General features: G+C 50.2%; 1 protein-coding gene across 1 annotated transcript in view; it reads left to right on the forward strand.

The window, feature by feature from the left end:
• Positions 1-16985, forward strand: part of SNAP91 (synaptosome associated protein 91) — a 198609-nt gene that overhangs the window by 84848 nt on the left and 96776 nt on the right. The window contains exons 8-10 of the mRNA XM_075341499.1: positions 239-345; positions 786-827; positions 16299-16366. Of these exons, the coding sequence (XP_075197614.1) occupies positions 239-345; positions 786-827; positions 16299-16366 (217 nt within the window). The remainder of the gene's footprint in view (positions 1-238; positions 346-785; positions 828-16298; positions 16367-16985) is intronic.

Raw genomic sequence — 16985 nt, forward strand, 5'->3', positions numbered from 1 at the left:
CTTATGGCCACAGACTACAATAGAGTTGAATGTTTCATAAAATAAAGACCATAGAAAATTTTGTAATGAAGGCAAAGTACGAAAATTTATTTATTTTTTTTGTTTTTTGCTACAATTATCTGAAATTGTAAAATCATGGTAAAGCTGCATGGCCTTGTAACAGTGTGTGGCGCTTAGTTCTTGTATGACATCTTGCATATGATTTTTGTTTACCCCTATCTTTTCCATTATGTATCAGAGAAATTCTTTGAAATGAAGAAAGGTCAATGTAAAGATGCTCTAGAAATTTACAAACGGTTCTTGACCAGAATGACAAGAGTTTCAGAGTTTATGAAAGTTGCAGAGGTAAGTGGTGTAAAAATTGAATTTTTAAGCCCCTTTTAATATGCAGTAGTCTGATACTAGAGGTCTACTACAGAGACATCTTGCTGGTAAGTCATATAGCTATGTCTTGGGGCTAAGTGATTTCCAAATGTATGTTTTTGGTAAAGGGGTGGTCTATGCCTCAAATGTGTAAAAGATGCAGGGGTTAACGCTGGGATGCAGGTGCACTCGCCGGGGGTTGGACCCGATGGCCCTTGAGGTCCCTTCCAACTCTCCCATTCTATTATCTGTACCTGTCTACATAATGGGGGTCCCTACAATCCCCTTTTGGAATGTTGCAGTGGCACGTGTTATAACCATGTATGTGTCTCTCTCCATCCATATTGCCGAGATCACCTAGTTTAAAACCTTGTGAGTTTAAGTGCATCTTCCACTTATATATTTTTTAATTTGTGTTACAGCAAGTTGGTATCGATAAAGGTGACATCCCTGATCTTACCCAGGTGAGCAGCCCCTTACTATGAAATCTAATGTGATGCTTATAATGAAGTAATCCATGCCATTTCTATGCCTCTCTATACCGTTACTAATGGTTGAAGGTATTTTTGGAGGTGCCAATTTAATTACTCTTCTAATTTGCCAATTCGTAGACGTGCAAACAAGTCCCAATTTGCTCCAAAGTTGTGTGTTTTTATATGGCAGGTAATAGTGAAAGAACATAGGGACAGGCTATGAATTGCTAAGAATTTTATACGGTTAATTAAAATAGATTGTATGGAGAAGAAATGAATTCTGCCTTTTCATTATTACTTCATAATGCACGATCTTCACTTTTTAATCATATTTTTTTTCCTTTAAGGATGGTATCGTCGACGAGCCGGTAATTTAGGCGCTAATTTTTAGACTTAATACTTTGCTTTCAGCGTGTCTTTACTCGCCTCCTACTTCTTAACCAGATCATAACTCTTGCTTTTACCTTCTATCTCTTCAGATAGTAACAGAAGCTTCAACTACATGTCTGTCCTAGGCTCAATAACCTATAATGACAATCCACATCTCAAAGCTTTGTTACCTGTTATAATTAATTCTTGCCTCTTGGTAAAGGTGCCATACGCATACTAGGGTTGATTGACCATCAATAATATCAACCATAAAAAAAAAATGTGGAGGGGGGAGCGTAACAAACTGTGTAAGCGAATAATTGTCACACTATCAGAACGTGTAAAATGTTGACTTGAGATGGTTTTAAACTTATTTACTTTTTTTAATCTGATGGCTCTTAGTAAGTGACTGTTTTCCGTCACATTGCTAATCTACAAAGGATCATTCAGTGAACTGTCTCTTACCTCTGTATAATGACCTCACTTCTGTCAATATTTCATCCAAAATTCGCCAGATGTTACCCTAACTAGTATTGCCTCATTAAACACCGTTTAAAGGGAATCTGTCAGCAGTTTTCACTATGTAATCTGACAGCAGCATAATGTAGGGGCAGAGAGCTCTTTTCCAGTGATGTATCTTAGTTTACTGCATGCATCAGTTTTATTAGAATCCATATTCTCTGCTGCAGATCCAGTGGAGCATAGAATGCTGAGTTGTGTATAACCACCTTCACTGATAGACAGCTTTCTGTGCAAACTGTATATTGACAGAAAGCTGCTATTCAGTGGTGGGGGTGAGGATAAACCATGAGGCCTAGACACCTAGTCCTCTAGTGTTAATTTCCTGCGGATAGAACACTGATCTTAGTAGGCCACATTTTGCAGTTTAAGGCTGGTTTCAGACGTCCGTGTTTTAGGTACGTGTGACTTCCGTTTTTAACACGGATGTCACACGTACCCATGTTACCCTATTGTGCACTCTCACACGGCCGTGTTTTCACACGGACCGTGTGGCCCCGCTATTTCACACGGAGACGTGCCGTTTTTTCTCCAGCAGCACGGATGTCACACGGACCGCACATTGATGTGATCCGTGTGACATCAGTGTGACACGTACCAGAGAAAACACGGGTTTTTAAATAAAAAGATTTTCTATATTTACCTGTATCCAGTGATGCTGTCTCTGGCACTGCTGCCTCCCGCCCCTCACCCCCACTCATTATTTTCATTGATTATTCATCGCGTTGAGCAGCTGAGAGCAGGGGCATCGCGGTGACTGCAAAAGAGACGGCACCGCCAAGGACCGCATCGCCGAGGACAGCATCTCTGGGGACATCGCTAGTGACAGGTGAGTATCCTGCCAGCAGTGTGTGTTTAGGGACGTCCAGGAGGTCATCGTATTTCCCAATGAACTCTGATGACCTCCTGATGACACCCCTGCGACAACTGTGTTACAGCGAGTGTCACGATGGTGACTTCCAGGGGTTCATTGGGAACCCTAATGAGTCCCTGGATGTCACTGCACAAACTGTTGTATACTCACCTGTCACCGGCGATGTCCCCGGTGACGTCCCCAGCGATGCTGTGCTGTATCCAGCCTGTCCCCGCTATGTTCCGGCTTCCAGATCCTCAGGCAGTGAATAATGAAAATAATGAACGGGGATCAGGAGCGGGAGGCAGCAGAGCCGGAGACAGCATCGCTGGATACAGGTAAATATAGAACATCTTTTCATTACAGAGACCCGGTATGTGTCACACGGATGTCACACGTGTGACACATGTGTAACACACGTATGACACACGTATGACCATAACCATGCGTGTGACTGGTACCTGACTAAACACGGACGTCTGAAACCAGCCTAAGTGGCACATCACATCAGGGTCTCTGGCCCCATGTCATGCTAATCTCAGATTACATAAAAACCTGCTGACAGATTCTCTTTAATTACCAACATCAACTAAATTGTCAAACTACTTCTATCATGTGTATGGCTATCTTTATGTATTCCACATAGTGTATGTTATATGCTGGAGGCCTCGAGTTATAAGGAACTAGCAACATACTGTAAGACATAAGTAGAAGCTTTTAGAAAGCCAAAATCGTAGTGAGTCACAAAAAGATATGTAAAATGATCTCGTGGTCAAATGGTCACTCCTTATATTGTAGGCTAAGCAATGTGTAATTTATAGAACCAAATGGGCAAGGGGTATATACTGTGTTAGTCTTGGGCTACATTGCGACTTGGGCTGTAGCACATATTGTGCAGCTAATTATTGCTAGGTGTCTGTTACGTTGCAGCACAATATAATTGAATGGGGTCGCATTGTGACCCTGAGCCAACGGAGTCCTTGACAAGCCAGTCTCAAAATCATATTGACCTTTTGCAACTTGCTTATCCTGGTGACTGTGCCCCATTCACTTGCATTGCGTTGCAGTCTTTAGCCATGTGACTTGGCACTGCCAAAGTTATCATGTATTCTCAGTTTAAGGGTCTTTTTGAAAGGGATCCATACATTCCCATTCATTCTCTTATAATACAGCACTGCTGTGTGGGGAAAAAAAAAATAAAACCGCTGACTGTGCTTAGCCTCCCATGTAAATCTTAAAAAAGAAATACTTTTCCAGTTTTTAAAAATAAAAAAAAAGTAAATATTTTTTTAAAGTTAGACATTTTTAATAATTTTAATTGGCTTCTTCTGGCAAGAATTGGCGCTTTTTTTTCTAATACTTTTTTCTTTTTCGCTCCTAATTGGGAGACCCAGACAGTGGGTGTATAGCTACTGCCTCTGGAGGCCGCACAAAGAACTACACTTAAAAGTGTAAGGCCCCTCCCCTTCTGGCTATACACCCTCCCGTAGGAGTACGGATTCCTCAGTTTTAGCTTTGTGCGAAGGAGGTCAGACACGCACGCATAGCTCCATTGTTTTTAGTCAGCAGCAGCTGCTGACTATGTCGGATGGAAGAAAAGAGGGCCCATACAGGGCTCCCAGCATGCTCCCTTCTCACCCCACTGTATGTCGGAGGTGTTTGTAAGGTTGAGGTACCCATTGCGGGTACGGCGGCAGGAGCCCACATGCTGATTCCTTCCCCATCCCTTTTTACAGGGCTCTGGGTGAAGTGGGATTTACTGGTCTCCAGGCACTGAGACCGTGCTCCATCTACAGCCCCTGGAGAAGATGCTGGATGGAGCGGAGTACATCAGGGACATGGCCCTGCTTCCTCAAGGTACTCTGTGTCCCCGTGCATTTGGCGCTCACACCGCAGCATGCTGGGTGTTGTAGTGTGCCGGGGACATCAGCGCTGCGGCGCTTGTGCCATGGCCTCATTCAGCTTCGCTGAAGCAGGCACACTTCTGGGAATCGGTCGCGCCGGCCGCTGGGACTGCGGCGCGGCTGGCACTTGTGGTGCGCCGGGGACTTCAGCGCGGGCCGCGCTTTTACGGCGGCCGCGCTGATAACTCGAGTCCCCGGCTTTTGCGGCCTGCTTCCGTTCGTTCCCGCCCCCAGACCTGCCAGTCAGGAGAGGGGCGGGACGCTGGTCAGTGCATCAGCGCCGAGGGCTGGAGTCGTTTTTACATACTCCAGCCCTCACAATAGGCACAGAGGGGACACTGTTTCCCGCACTTTTGTTTAGGAACTCCCACGGACCGCCCCTCTCCACAGACGCCGGCAGCCATTCCTGCTGACACGCTGAGCTGCAGAGGGGAGCCGGGGAGACCCAGACAAGGAATTCTGCGCCTCTTACCCGCTATTCAGCGGGCGGTAAGCAGCCCTCAGGGCTCACCCCCTCTTGTGCCAGTAGTATTCTTAGTATTTTGTTTCTACAAATACTTTGTATTGCATAGCGCTGGTCGCCCTTTGGCTATAGACTCTCTCACATTGCAGAGAGCCAGCAGCATGTCGTCCGTAAAACGCAAGGGTGCCAAGGCACAGACATTATATGCTTCCTGCACCGCATGTGGGACTTTTCTACCGGCAGGCTCCACGGACCCCCATTGTGTGCAGTGCTCGGCCCCTGCGGCGCTTGCACAGTCGGGACCTCTGCTGGACGTGACCCAGGGTGTACCACCTGTGAATGCTGTCCAGGTGACAGGAACTGAGTTTGCAGCTTTTGCTGACAGAATGTCTCTCACTATGTCACAAATTCTTGACACATTGCGAGCTAGGCCTGTACTTCAGGCCACGGACACTGTGCAATCATTGCCCCCTGGTCCCCCTCAGCTGAATTACCTCCAAGCTCCGGGACGGGCACATACACCTCAGGGTGAAGACTCTGACTCGGACGATGGCCCCGGGCAGCCTAAGCGGGCTCGCTATGACGGGCCTTCACATTCATCTCAATGGTCAGGATCCCAGCGAGATGAATCTATGGGTGATGAGGCGGACGTAACTGATCAGGATTCTGATCCTGGGACCGCTCTCAATCTAGATACACCAGATGGTGACGCCATAGTTAATGATCTTATATTTAACATCAATAAGATGTTAAATATTTCCCCACCAGCTCCTCTTGTAGAGGAGTCAGCTTCGCAGCACGAGAGAATCCATTTCAGATACCCTAAGCGTACATTAAGCACTTTTCTGGACCACGCTGACTTTAGAGACGCAATCCAGAAACCCCACGCTTATCCTGAAAGGCGTTTTTCTAAACGGCTTAAAGATACACGCTATCCTTTTCCCCCTGAGGTGGTCAAGGGTTGGACCCAGTGTCCAAAAGTGGATCCTCCAATTTCCAGGCTTGCAGCTAGATCCTTGGTTGCAGTTGAGGATGGAGCGGCACTTAAAGATGCCACTGACAGGCAGATGGAGCTCTGGCTGAAATCCATCTATGAAGCGATTGGAGCGTCGTTAGCGCCATCTTTTGCGGCCATATGGGCACTCCAAGCTATCTCAGCCGGGCTTGCGCAAGTCGACTCAGTCACACGTGCATTTGCCCCGCAGGTAGCACCATTGACCTCGCAAATGGCGGCATTTGCGTCGTACGCGATTAATGCTGTTCTTCACACTACAAGCCGCACGGCAGTGGCGTCAGCCAACTCCGTTGTTTTGCGTAGGGCCCTGTGGTTGAGACATTGGAAAGCAGATTCTCATTCCAAGAAGTGCTTAACCAATTTGCCTTTTTCTCGTGACCGATTGTTTGGAGAGCGTTTGGATGAAATCATCAAACACTCCAAGGGTAAGGACTCATCCTTACCGCAACACAGACAAAACAAACCCCAACAGAGGAAGGGTCAGTCTGGTTATCGGTCCTTTCGAGGACCGGGCAGGTCCCAATTCGCCTCGTCAAAAAAGACTCAAAAAGACCAGAGACGCTCAGATTCTTGGAGGTCTCAGTCACGCCCAAAAAGGACAGCCGGAGGAACCGTTGCCAAGACGGCGTCCTCCTGACTTGCAGTCTCCGATTCCCACACCCGCGGTCGGTGGGAGGCTTTCCCACTTTGGCGACATTTGGCTGTCACGCGTCAAAGACCGTTGGGTGAGGGATATTCTGTCTCACGGGTACAGGATAGAGTTCAGTTCTCGTCCGCCAACTCGTTTCTTCAGAACTTCTCCACCACCAGACCGAGCCGATGCTCTGTTGCAGGCGGTGGCCGCTCTAAAGGCGGAAGGAGTGGTGACCTCCGTCCCTCTTCAGGAACAAGGTCACGGTTTTTACTCCAATCTGTTTGTGGTCCCAAAAAAGGACGGATCGTATCGACCCGTCATGGATCTAAATTTGCTCAACAGACACGTAAAAGTCAGGAGGTTCCGGATGGAATCCCTACGCTCCGTCATAGCCTCAATGTCTCAAGGAGATTTTCTAGCATCAATAGATATCAAAGATGCGTATCTCCACGTGCCGATTGCACCAGAGCATCAGCGTTTCCTACGCTTCGTCATACACGACGAACACCTGCAGTTCGTAGCGTTACCTTTCGGTCTGGCAACAGCCCCCCGGGTCTTCACCAAAGTCATGGCAGCAGTAGTAGCTGTTCTGCACTCGCAGGGTCACTCGGTCATCCCGTATCTAGACGACCTGCTTATAAAGGCACCCTCTCAAGAGGCATGCCAGCACAGTCTGAAGGTGGCACTAGACACTCTCCAGAGTTTCGGGTGGATTATCAACTTTCCAAAGTCTCATCTAACCCCGACCCAATCTCTGACTTATCTTGGCATGGAGTTTCATACTCTCTCAGCGATAGTGAAGCTTCCACTGGACAAGCAGTGCTCGCTACGGACTGGAGTGCAATCTCTCCTTCAGAGCCAGTCGCACTCACTGAGGCGCCTCATGCATTTCCTAGGAAAGATGGTAGCAGCAATGGAGGCAGTCCCGTTCGCGCAGTTTCATCTGCGCCCTCTACAATGGGACATTCTACGCCAATGGGATGGGAAATCGACGTCCCTCGACAGGACTGTCTCCCTCTCTCAGACTGCCAAGGACTCTCTGCGTTGGTGGCTTCTCCCCACCTCATTGTCACAGGGAAAGTCGTTCCTTCCCCCGTCCTGGGCAGTGGTCACGACGGATGCGAGCCTATCAGGGTGGGGAGCGGTGTTTCTCCACCACAGGGCTCAGGGGACGTGGACTCAGGAAGAGTCCACCCTGCAGATCAATGTTCTGGAAATCAGAGCAATCTATCTTGCCCTGCGAGCCTTCCAACAATGGCTGGAAGGCAAGCAGATTCGGATTCAGTCGGACAATTCCACGGCGGTGGCGTACATCAACCACCAAGGGGGAACACGCAGTCGCCAAGCTTTTCAAGAAGTCCAGCGGATTTTGACGTGGGTGGAAAGCAGAGCGTCCACCATATCCGCAGTTCACATCCCAGGCGTGGAAAACTGGGAAGCAGACTTTCTCAGTCGCCAGGGCATGGACGCAGGAGAATGGTCCCTTCACCCGGACGTGTTTCAGCAGATCTGTTGCCGCTGGGGGACGCCGGACGTCGATCTGATGGCGTCACGGCACAACAACAAGGTCCCAGTTTTCATGGCACGGTCTCACGATCACCGAGCACTGGCGGCAGACGCCTTGGTTCAGGATTGGTCGCAATTCCGACTCCCCTATGTGTTCCCACCTCTAGCATTGTTACCCAGAGTTCTCCGGAAAATCAGGTCCGACTGCCATCGAGCCATACTCGTCGCTCCAGATTGGCCAAGAAGGTCGTGGTACCCGGATCTGTGGCATCTCACGGTAGGCCAACCGTGGACACTACCAGACCGTCCAGATTTGCTGTCTCAAGGGCCGTTTTTCCATCTGAATTCTGCGGCCCTGAACCTGACTGTGTGGCCATTGAGTCCTGGATCCTAGCGGCCTCAGGTTTATCTCATGAAGTTGTTGCCACAATGAGACAGGCTAGAAAACCATCCTCAGCTAAGATCTATCACAGGACGTGGAAGATATTCTTAGCGTGGTGCTTGGCTCAAGGGTTTTCTCCCTGGCCATTTGCATTGCCAATTTTTCTTTCCTTCCTGCAGTCTGGGTTGGAAAAAGGTTTGTCGCTTAGCTCTCTTAAGGGTCAAGTCTCCGCGCTATCCGTATTCTTTCAGAAGCGCTTGGCACGGCTTTCTAAAGTACGCACGTTTCTCCAAGGAGTTTGTCATATCGTTCCTCCTTACAGACGGCCATTGGAACCCTGGGATCTGAACAAGGTTCTCATTGCTCTCCAGAAGCCGCCTTTCGAGCCTTTGAAAGAGGTTTCCCTTTCTCGGCTTTCACAAAAGGTAGTTTTTCTTGTGGCGGTCACGTCTCTTCGAAGAGTGTCCGAGCTAGCGGCGTTATCTTGCAAATCTCCCTTCCTGGTGTTTCACCAAGACAAGGTAGTACTGCGTCCAATTCCAGAGTTTTCTCCCTAGGTGGTTTCTTCCTTTCATCTCAATCAGGATATCACTTTGCCATCTTTGTGTCCGCATCCAGTTCACCAATTTGAAAAGGGTTTACATCTGTTGGACCTGGTGAGAGCACTCAGGATTTACATTTCTCGCACGGCGGCTCTACGCCGTTCTGATGCGCTCTTTGTCCTAGTCGCTGGTCAGCATAAGGGATCGCAAGCTTCCAAATCCACCCTGGCGCGGTGGATCAAGGAACCAATTCTTCACACATACCGTTCTGCTGGGCTTCCGATTCCATCTGGACTGAAGGCCCATTCTACCAGAGCCGTGGGTGCGTCCTGGGCATTGCGGCATCAGGCTACGGCTCAGCAAGTGTGCCAGGCGGCTACCTGGTCGAGTCTGCACACGTTTACCAAACACTATCAAGTGCATACCTACGCTTCGGCAGATGCCAGCCTAGGTAGACAGGTCCTTCAGGCGGCGGTGGCCCACCTGTAGGAAGAGGCTGTCTGACAGCCCGTTCATGTGGTATCTTTTTACCCACCCAGGGACTGCTTTTGGACGTCCCACTGTCTGGGTCTCCCAATTAGGAGCGAAAAAGAAGAAGGGAATTTTGTTTACTTACCGTAAATTCCTTTTCTTCAGCGCTCTATTGGGAGACCCAGACGATTGGGGTATAGCTACTGCCCTCTGGAGGCCACACAAAGCACTACATTAAAAGTGCAAGGCCCCTCCCCCTCTGGCTATACCCCCCCCGTGGTATCACGGGTTCTCCAGTTTTAGCTTTGTGTGCGAAGGAGGTCAGACATTCCATGCATAGCTCCACAGATTTTAGTCAGCAGTAGCTGCTGACTGTTTCGGATGGAAGAAAAGAGGACACATATAGTGTTCCCAGCATGCTCCCTTCTCACCCCTGGATGGTGTTGTAAGGTTGAGGTACCTATTGCTGGTACAGGGCTGGAGCCTGACATGCTGTTTTCCTTCCACATCCCCTGGTAGGGCTCTGTGGAAGTGGGATCCTGCCGGCCTCTCAGCTCTGACGCCGGGCTCCATCCACAGACCCATTAGAACCTGATGGAGACGGAGCAGGAGTACGATCAGGGACAGGCCCTGCATCATACAGGTACTCTGTGTCCCCGGCAGGCACAGACACACTCCGGGCTGGCTGGGTGTTGTAGTGCGCCGGGGACCGCAACGTGGAGTTGGTGTCCCTACAGATTACTGGGGGACTTTTTTGTGTATGGGAACGCAGCGCCGACCCCCTCTGGACCGGGCGGCGCTGCTGTGACTTGTGGTGCGCCGGGGATCCGCCGTCCGCGCTTTTACGGCGGCGGCGGTTATAAATTTAGTCCCCGGCTTTTTGGGCCTAGGACGCCGGCAGCTCCGATTCGTTCCCGCCCCCACCCTGTCATTCAGGGTAGGGGAGAGACGCTGTTCGCTAGCAGCGACGAGGGCTGGAGCCTGATTTACATGCTCCAGCCCTCTCACTTGGCACAGAGGGAAGCAGGCTTCCCGCTCTTGGCCAGGAACGCCCAGGGCCCGCCCCCCTTCCTCTCTCGAGACGCCGGCAGCCATTACATGCATGCCTGGCTGGAGGAAGGACGCAAGGCTCTGGGAGACCTGGACTAGGGGCTATCTGGCGACCACACACCCGCTTTTTAAGCGGGCGGTAAGCGATTTTTCTGTGCTGGTCCCTCTAGTGCCTCACTGTGTATCAGTGTACTGGGTACAGATATATAGATATTGTATTTCTTGCACTGTGAGGTGCGCTTCTGGCTGCATATCCCAGATCGCTCTGTGGAAGCAGCAACATGTCATCCTCAAAACGCAAGGCGGCCAAGGCAAAAAGGGCTGTGTATACTGCGTGTGCTGCATGTGGGGCTAATCTACCAGCAGGCTCCGATGACCCCCATTGTGTGCAATGCTCCGACCCGGTGCTGCTTCGCCAGCCGGAGTCAGGAGAGGTAGCGACCCAGGCTGAGACGCTTGTAAGTTCTGCCCCGGTGACAGGGACAGACTTTGCAGTTTTTGCAGATAATATGTCTGTGTCTATGGCAAAAATCCTTGAAACCTTGCAATCTATGCATGGGGCTCAGTCTCTGGGCACGGCGAGGCCTCTGTCCTCAGGTCCCCCTTACTTGGAATGTATCCAGCCCACAGGGGGGTCCCCGGCTTCACAGGCCGAGGATTATGACTCAGATGATGGCCCCAGCCACCCTAAGCGAGCTCGCTGGGAAAGACCCTCGACGTCTTCACACTGCTCAGGGTCTCAGCGCAATCAGTCTCCCTGTGATGTGTCTGATGAGAGTGATCAGGAATCCACTCCTGGAACCCCTCTCAACCTGGATACCCCGGATGGGGATGCCATGGTAAACGACCTTATCTCAGCCATCAATAGGCTGTTGGATATTTCTCCCCCAGCCCCTTCAGCAGAAGAGGCGGCGGCGGAGCAGGAGAAGTTTCGTTTCCTTTATCCCAAGCGTAAATTGAGTGCTTTGTTAGATCACTCTGACTTCAGAGAATCAATCCAGAAGCACGACGCTCACCCAGAAAGGCGTTTCTCTAAACGATCTAAAGATACGCGTTTCCCTTTCCCCCCTGAGGTGGTCAAGCGCTGGACACAGTGTCCAAAGGTAGACCCCCCGATTTCCAAACTTGCAGCTAGATCCATAGTTGCAGTGGAGGATGGCGCTTCACTTAAAGATGCCAATGACAGACAGATGGACCTTTGGTTAAAATCTGTCTATGAAGCTATCGGCGCGTCGTTTGCTCCGGCATTCGCAGCCGTATGGGCACTCCAGGCTATTTCAGCTGGCTTAGCAAAAGTGGATGCTATCATGCATCCAGCAGTGCCGCAAGTGGCGCACCTTACCACGCAGATGTCGGCGTTTGCGTCTTACGCTATCAATGCGGTCCTAGAATCTACCAGTCGCACCTCAATGGCGTCCGCCAATTCGGTAGTTTTGCGCAGAGCCTTGTGGTTAAAGGACTGGAAAGCAGATGCTGGTTCCAAAAAATGTTTAACCAGTTTGCCTTTGTCTAGAGATAGACTGTTTGGCGAGCCATTGGCTGACATCATTAAGCAGTCCAAGGGTAAAGACTCCTCTTTACCACAACCCAGAACATCCAAACCTCAGCAGAAAAAGTGGCAGCAGAGGTTTCAGTCCTTTCGAGGTTCGGGCAAGACACCATTTACCTCGTCCAAAGGGACTCAGAGGACTCAAAGAAACTCAGATTCGTGGCGGACTCACACACGCCCCAAGAAAGCAAATGGAGGTACCGCTTCCAAAGCGGCTACCTCATGACTTCCAGCCCCCCCCCTCCGCATCGCCGGTCGGGGGCAGGCTCTCCCGCTTTTCCGGCATTTGGATGTCACAGGTCAAAGACCGGTGGGTGACGGACATTTTGTCTCGCGGGTACAGAATCGAGTTCAATTCTCGTCCTCCAGCTCGGTTCTTCAGAACCTCCCCACATCCAGACCGAGCAGATGCTCTGCTGCAGGCGGTGGATTCCCTAAAAGCGGAAGGAGTGGTGATCCCAGTCCCTCCTCAGGAACAAGGGCAGGGGTTTTACTCCAATCTCTTTGTGGTTCCAAAAAAGGACGGCTCGTTCCGTCCTGTTCTGGACCTAAAACGGCTCAACAAACATGTGCACGCCAGGAGGTTCCGGATGGAAACCCTCCGCTCTGTCATTGCCTCAATGTCCAGAGGAGACTTCCTTGCCTCAATAGACATCAAGGATGCTTATCTCCACGTGCCAATTGCTACAGAACATCAACGTTTTCTACGTTTTGTGATAGGAGACGACCATTTTCAGTTCGTAGCTCTTCCATTTGGTCTGGCGACAGCCCCACGGGTCTTCACCAAGGTCATGGCGGCGGTGGTAGCAGTCTTGCACTCTCAGGGACACTCGGTGATCCCTTACCTAGACGACTTATTGGTCAAAGCTCCCTCTCAGGAGGCATGTCAGCACAGCCTGAATGCTACGCTGGAGACTCTACAGTCTTTCGGATGGATCATCAACTTTCCAAAGTCGATCCTATCACCGACTCAGTCACTAACGTATCTTGGCATGGAGTTTCATACTCTAGCAGCGATAGTGAAGCTGCCGCTGAACAAGCAGCGGTCACTACAGACAGGGGTGCAATCTCTCCTGCAGGGCCAGTTGCATCCCTTGCGGCGTCTCATGCATTTCCTAGGGAAGATGGTGGCAGCCATGGAAGCAGTTCCCTTTGCGCAGTTTCATCTGCGCCCACTTCAATGGGACATTCTCCGCCAATGGGACGGGAAGTCAACGTCCCTGGACAGGAAAGTCTCGCTTTCCCAGACGACCAAGGACTCTCTACAATGGTGGCTCCTTCCCACCTCATTATCTCAGGGAAGATCCTTCCTGCCCCCATCCTGGGCAGTAGTTACGACAGATGCGAGTCTGTCGGGGTGGGGAGCAGTGTTTCTCCACCACAGGGCTCAGGGGACGTGGACTCCGCAGGAGTCCACCCTTCAGATCAATGTTCTGGAAATCAGAGCAGTGTATCTTGCCCTCCTAGCCTTCCAGCAGTGGCTGGAAGGGAAGCAGATCCGAATCCAATCGGACAACTCCACAGCGGTGGCATACATCAACCACCAAGGAGGGACGCGCAGTCGGCAAGCCTTCCAAGAAGTCCGGCGCATTCTAATGTGGGTGGAGGACAGAGCATCCACCATATCCGCGGTTCACATCCCAGGCGTAGAAAACTGGGAAGCAGACTTCCTCAGTCGCCAGGGCATGGACGCAGGGGAATGGTCCCTTCACCCGGACGTGTTTCAGGAAATCTGTCGCCGCTGGGGAGTGCCGGACGTCGACCTAATGGCATCCCGGCACAACAACAAGGTCCCGGTATTCATGGCGAGGTCGCGCGATCAAAGAGCTCTGGCGGCAGACGCCTTGGTTCAAGATTGGTCGCAGTTTCAGCTCCCTTACGTGTTTCCGCCTCTGGCGCTCTTGCCCAGAGTGCTACGCAAGATCAGATCCGAGTGCAGCCGCATCATACTCGTCGCTCCAAACTGGCCGAGGAGGTCGTGGTATCCGGATCTGTGGCATCTCACGATCGGTCGACCGTGGTCACTGCCAGACCGACCAGACTTACTGTCCCAAGGGCCGTTTTTTCCATCAGAATTCTGCGGCCCTGAACCTGACTGTGTGGCCATTGAGTCCTGGATCCTAGCATCTGCAGGATTATCTCAAGGAGTGGTTGCCACAATGAGACAAGCTAGAAAGTCGAATTCTGCTAAGATCTACCACAGAACGTGGAAGATTTTCTTATCCTGGTGCTCGGCCCAGGGAGTGTCTCCCTGGCCATTTGCATTACCCAAGTTTCTTTCCTTCCTGCAATCGGGGTTAGAAAAGGGCTTGTCGCTCAGCTCCCTTAAAGGGCAAGTTTCGGCACTATCCGTGTTTTTTCAGAAGCGTCTAGCACGTCTTCCTAAGGTGCGCACGTTCCTGCAGGGGGTCTGTCATATTGTGCCCCCGTACAAGCGACCGTTAGATCCATGGGATCTGAACAGGGTACTAGTTGCTCTCCAGAAGCCGCCCTTCGAGCCTCTGAAGGAAGTTTCCTTTTCTCGGCTGTCGCAGAAAGTGGCGTTTCTTGTTGCGATCACATCGCTTCGGCGTGTGTCTGAGCTGGCAGCTCTGTCATCCAAGGCTCCCTTCCTGGTGTTCCACCAGGACAAGGTTGTGCTGCGCCCCATTCCGGAGTTTCTTCCTAAGGTCGTATCCTCTTTTCATCTTAATCAGGATATTTCCTTGCCTTCTTTTTGCCCTCATCCGGTTCACCGGTATGAAAAGGACTTACGTTTGCTAGATCTGGTGAGAGCACTCAGAATCTACATTTCCCGCACGGCGCCCATACGCCGTGCCGATGCACTTTTCGTCCTTGTCGCTGGTCCGCGCAAGGGGTTGCAGGCTTCTAAAGCCACCCTGGCTCGATGGATCAAAGAACCAATTCTAGAGGCCTACCGTTCTGCGGGGCTTCCGGTTCCTTCAGGGCTAAAAGCCCACTCAACCAGAGCCGTGGGTGCGTCCTGGGCATTACGTCACCAGGCTTCGGCTCAACAGGTGTGCCAGGCAGCTACCTGGTCCAGTCTGCACACTTTCACCAAGCATTATCAGGTGCATACCTATGCTTCGGCGGATGCCAGCTTAGGTAGAAGAGTCCTGCAGGCGGCAGTGACACCCCCATAGGGGAGGGCTGTTTTGCAGCTCTAACATGAGGTATTTATTTACCCACCCAGGGACAGCTTTTGGACGTCCCAATCGTCTGGGTCTCCCAATAGAGCGCTGAAGAAGAAGGGAATTTTGTTACTTACCGTAAATTCCTTTTCTTCTAGCTCTTATTGGGAGACCCAGCACCCGCCCTGTTGTCCTTCAGGATGTTTTTTTGTTGTTTGCGGGTACACATGTTGTTCATGTTGAACGGTTTTTCAGTTCTCCGATGTTATTCGGAGTTAATTTGTTTAAACCAGTTATTGGCTTCCTCCTTCTTGCTTTGGCACTAAAACTGGAGAACCCGTGATACCACGGGGGGGGTATAGCCAGAGGGGGAGGGGCCTTGCACTTTTAATGTAGTGCTTTGTGTGGCCTCCAGAGGGCAGTAGCTATACCCCAATCGTCTGGGTCTCCCAATAAGAGCTAGAAGAAAAGGAATTTACGGTAAGTAACAAAATTCCCTTCTTCTTCTAGCTCCAATTGGGAGACCCAGCACCCGCCCTATTTGTTCTTAGGGTTTCGTTTTTCGGGTGCACATGTTGTTCATGTTGTTTCTTAAGTTCTCCGATCTTGTTATCGGATTGAATTTGTTTTTGAAACTGTTATTGGCTTTCCTCCTTCTTGCTTTGGTACTAAAACTGAGGAATCCGTACTCCTACGGGAGGGTGTATAGCCAGAAGGGGAGGGGCCTTACACTTTTAAGTGTAGTTCTTTGTGCGGCCTCCAGAGGCAGTAGCTATACACCCACTGTCTGGGTCTCCCAATTGGAGCTAGAAGAAAAGGAATTTACGGTAAGTAAACAAAATTCCCTTCATTGCATGCTACAGCTTTGTTAGTGGTTTCACCTACCTACACTACTAGTGGTTCCTCTCTGGTGTCTTCAGTGGCTTTTACTTTGTGTGTCCTATTGATCACGCCAAAAAAGGTTATATCTTTTAGTCACGTTATGTATTAACTACTTGAGAAGTTTGCATTTTGTCAGTGACTGGTGACAATGCCTTTGCTTTGGATTTATCTAATATGTATTGTTTTTCATAGGCACCAAGCAGTCTTATGGAAACCCTAGAACAACATTTAAATACATTGGAAGGGAAGAAAGGCAACAAGTTGGTATCTCTGGATTTTTTTACACTGTCTTTTTTTTTTTTTTTTTTATTTTATCTAGCCTTCCACACCCCCCCCCCCCATACTCTTCTCAACCATATGCCATAGCTAGATACTACATTTATGCTTCATCTCATGGCTGTATTCTAGATCGTTGTTGTATAGTGTCCTTTTGTGCCCCATTTTCCATGATTTTCAAGCTTTCATGAGCCCTTAGTGTCTATGGCAGTGCTCAGAGGGTCTGTGGGTGGCATATGTATTCGCCTATGTCCTCCTTGCTGCTCTTTGCTACCAGTGGGATTTAGTACATTTTAGTGACCAGTCAGTGGATGTTCCTGTAACTACCTCTTCTCATGTCAGAGAATGGCTCAGAAGGACATCTTCACTACAAAAGTAATCCGGGGTACTAGTACGACTAGTTCTACTACTACTACCACTACCAGTACCACTACCACGCTTGGGTTATGTGCGCACGTTGCGTATTTTCATGCAGTTACGCTGCGTTCTGCACCGCAGCGTAACTGCATGCGTACTGCGTCCCCAGCACAATCTATGAAGATTGTGCACAATCCATGCCCACGTTGCGTATTAGAACGCAGCGCTTCGGCTGCTGCCAAAGCG

Source organism: Anomaloglossus baeobatrachus, chromosome 3 (assembly GCF_048569485.1).
Source record: "Anomaloglossus baeobatrachus isolate aAnoBae1 chromosome 3, aAnoBae1.hap1, whole genome shotgun sequence".
Classification (NCBI taxonomy): domain Eukaryota; kingdom Metazoa; phylum Chordata; class Amphibia; order Anura; family Aromobatidae; genus Anomaloglossus; species Anomaloglossus baeobatrachus.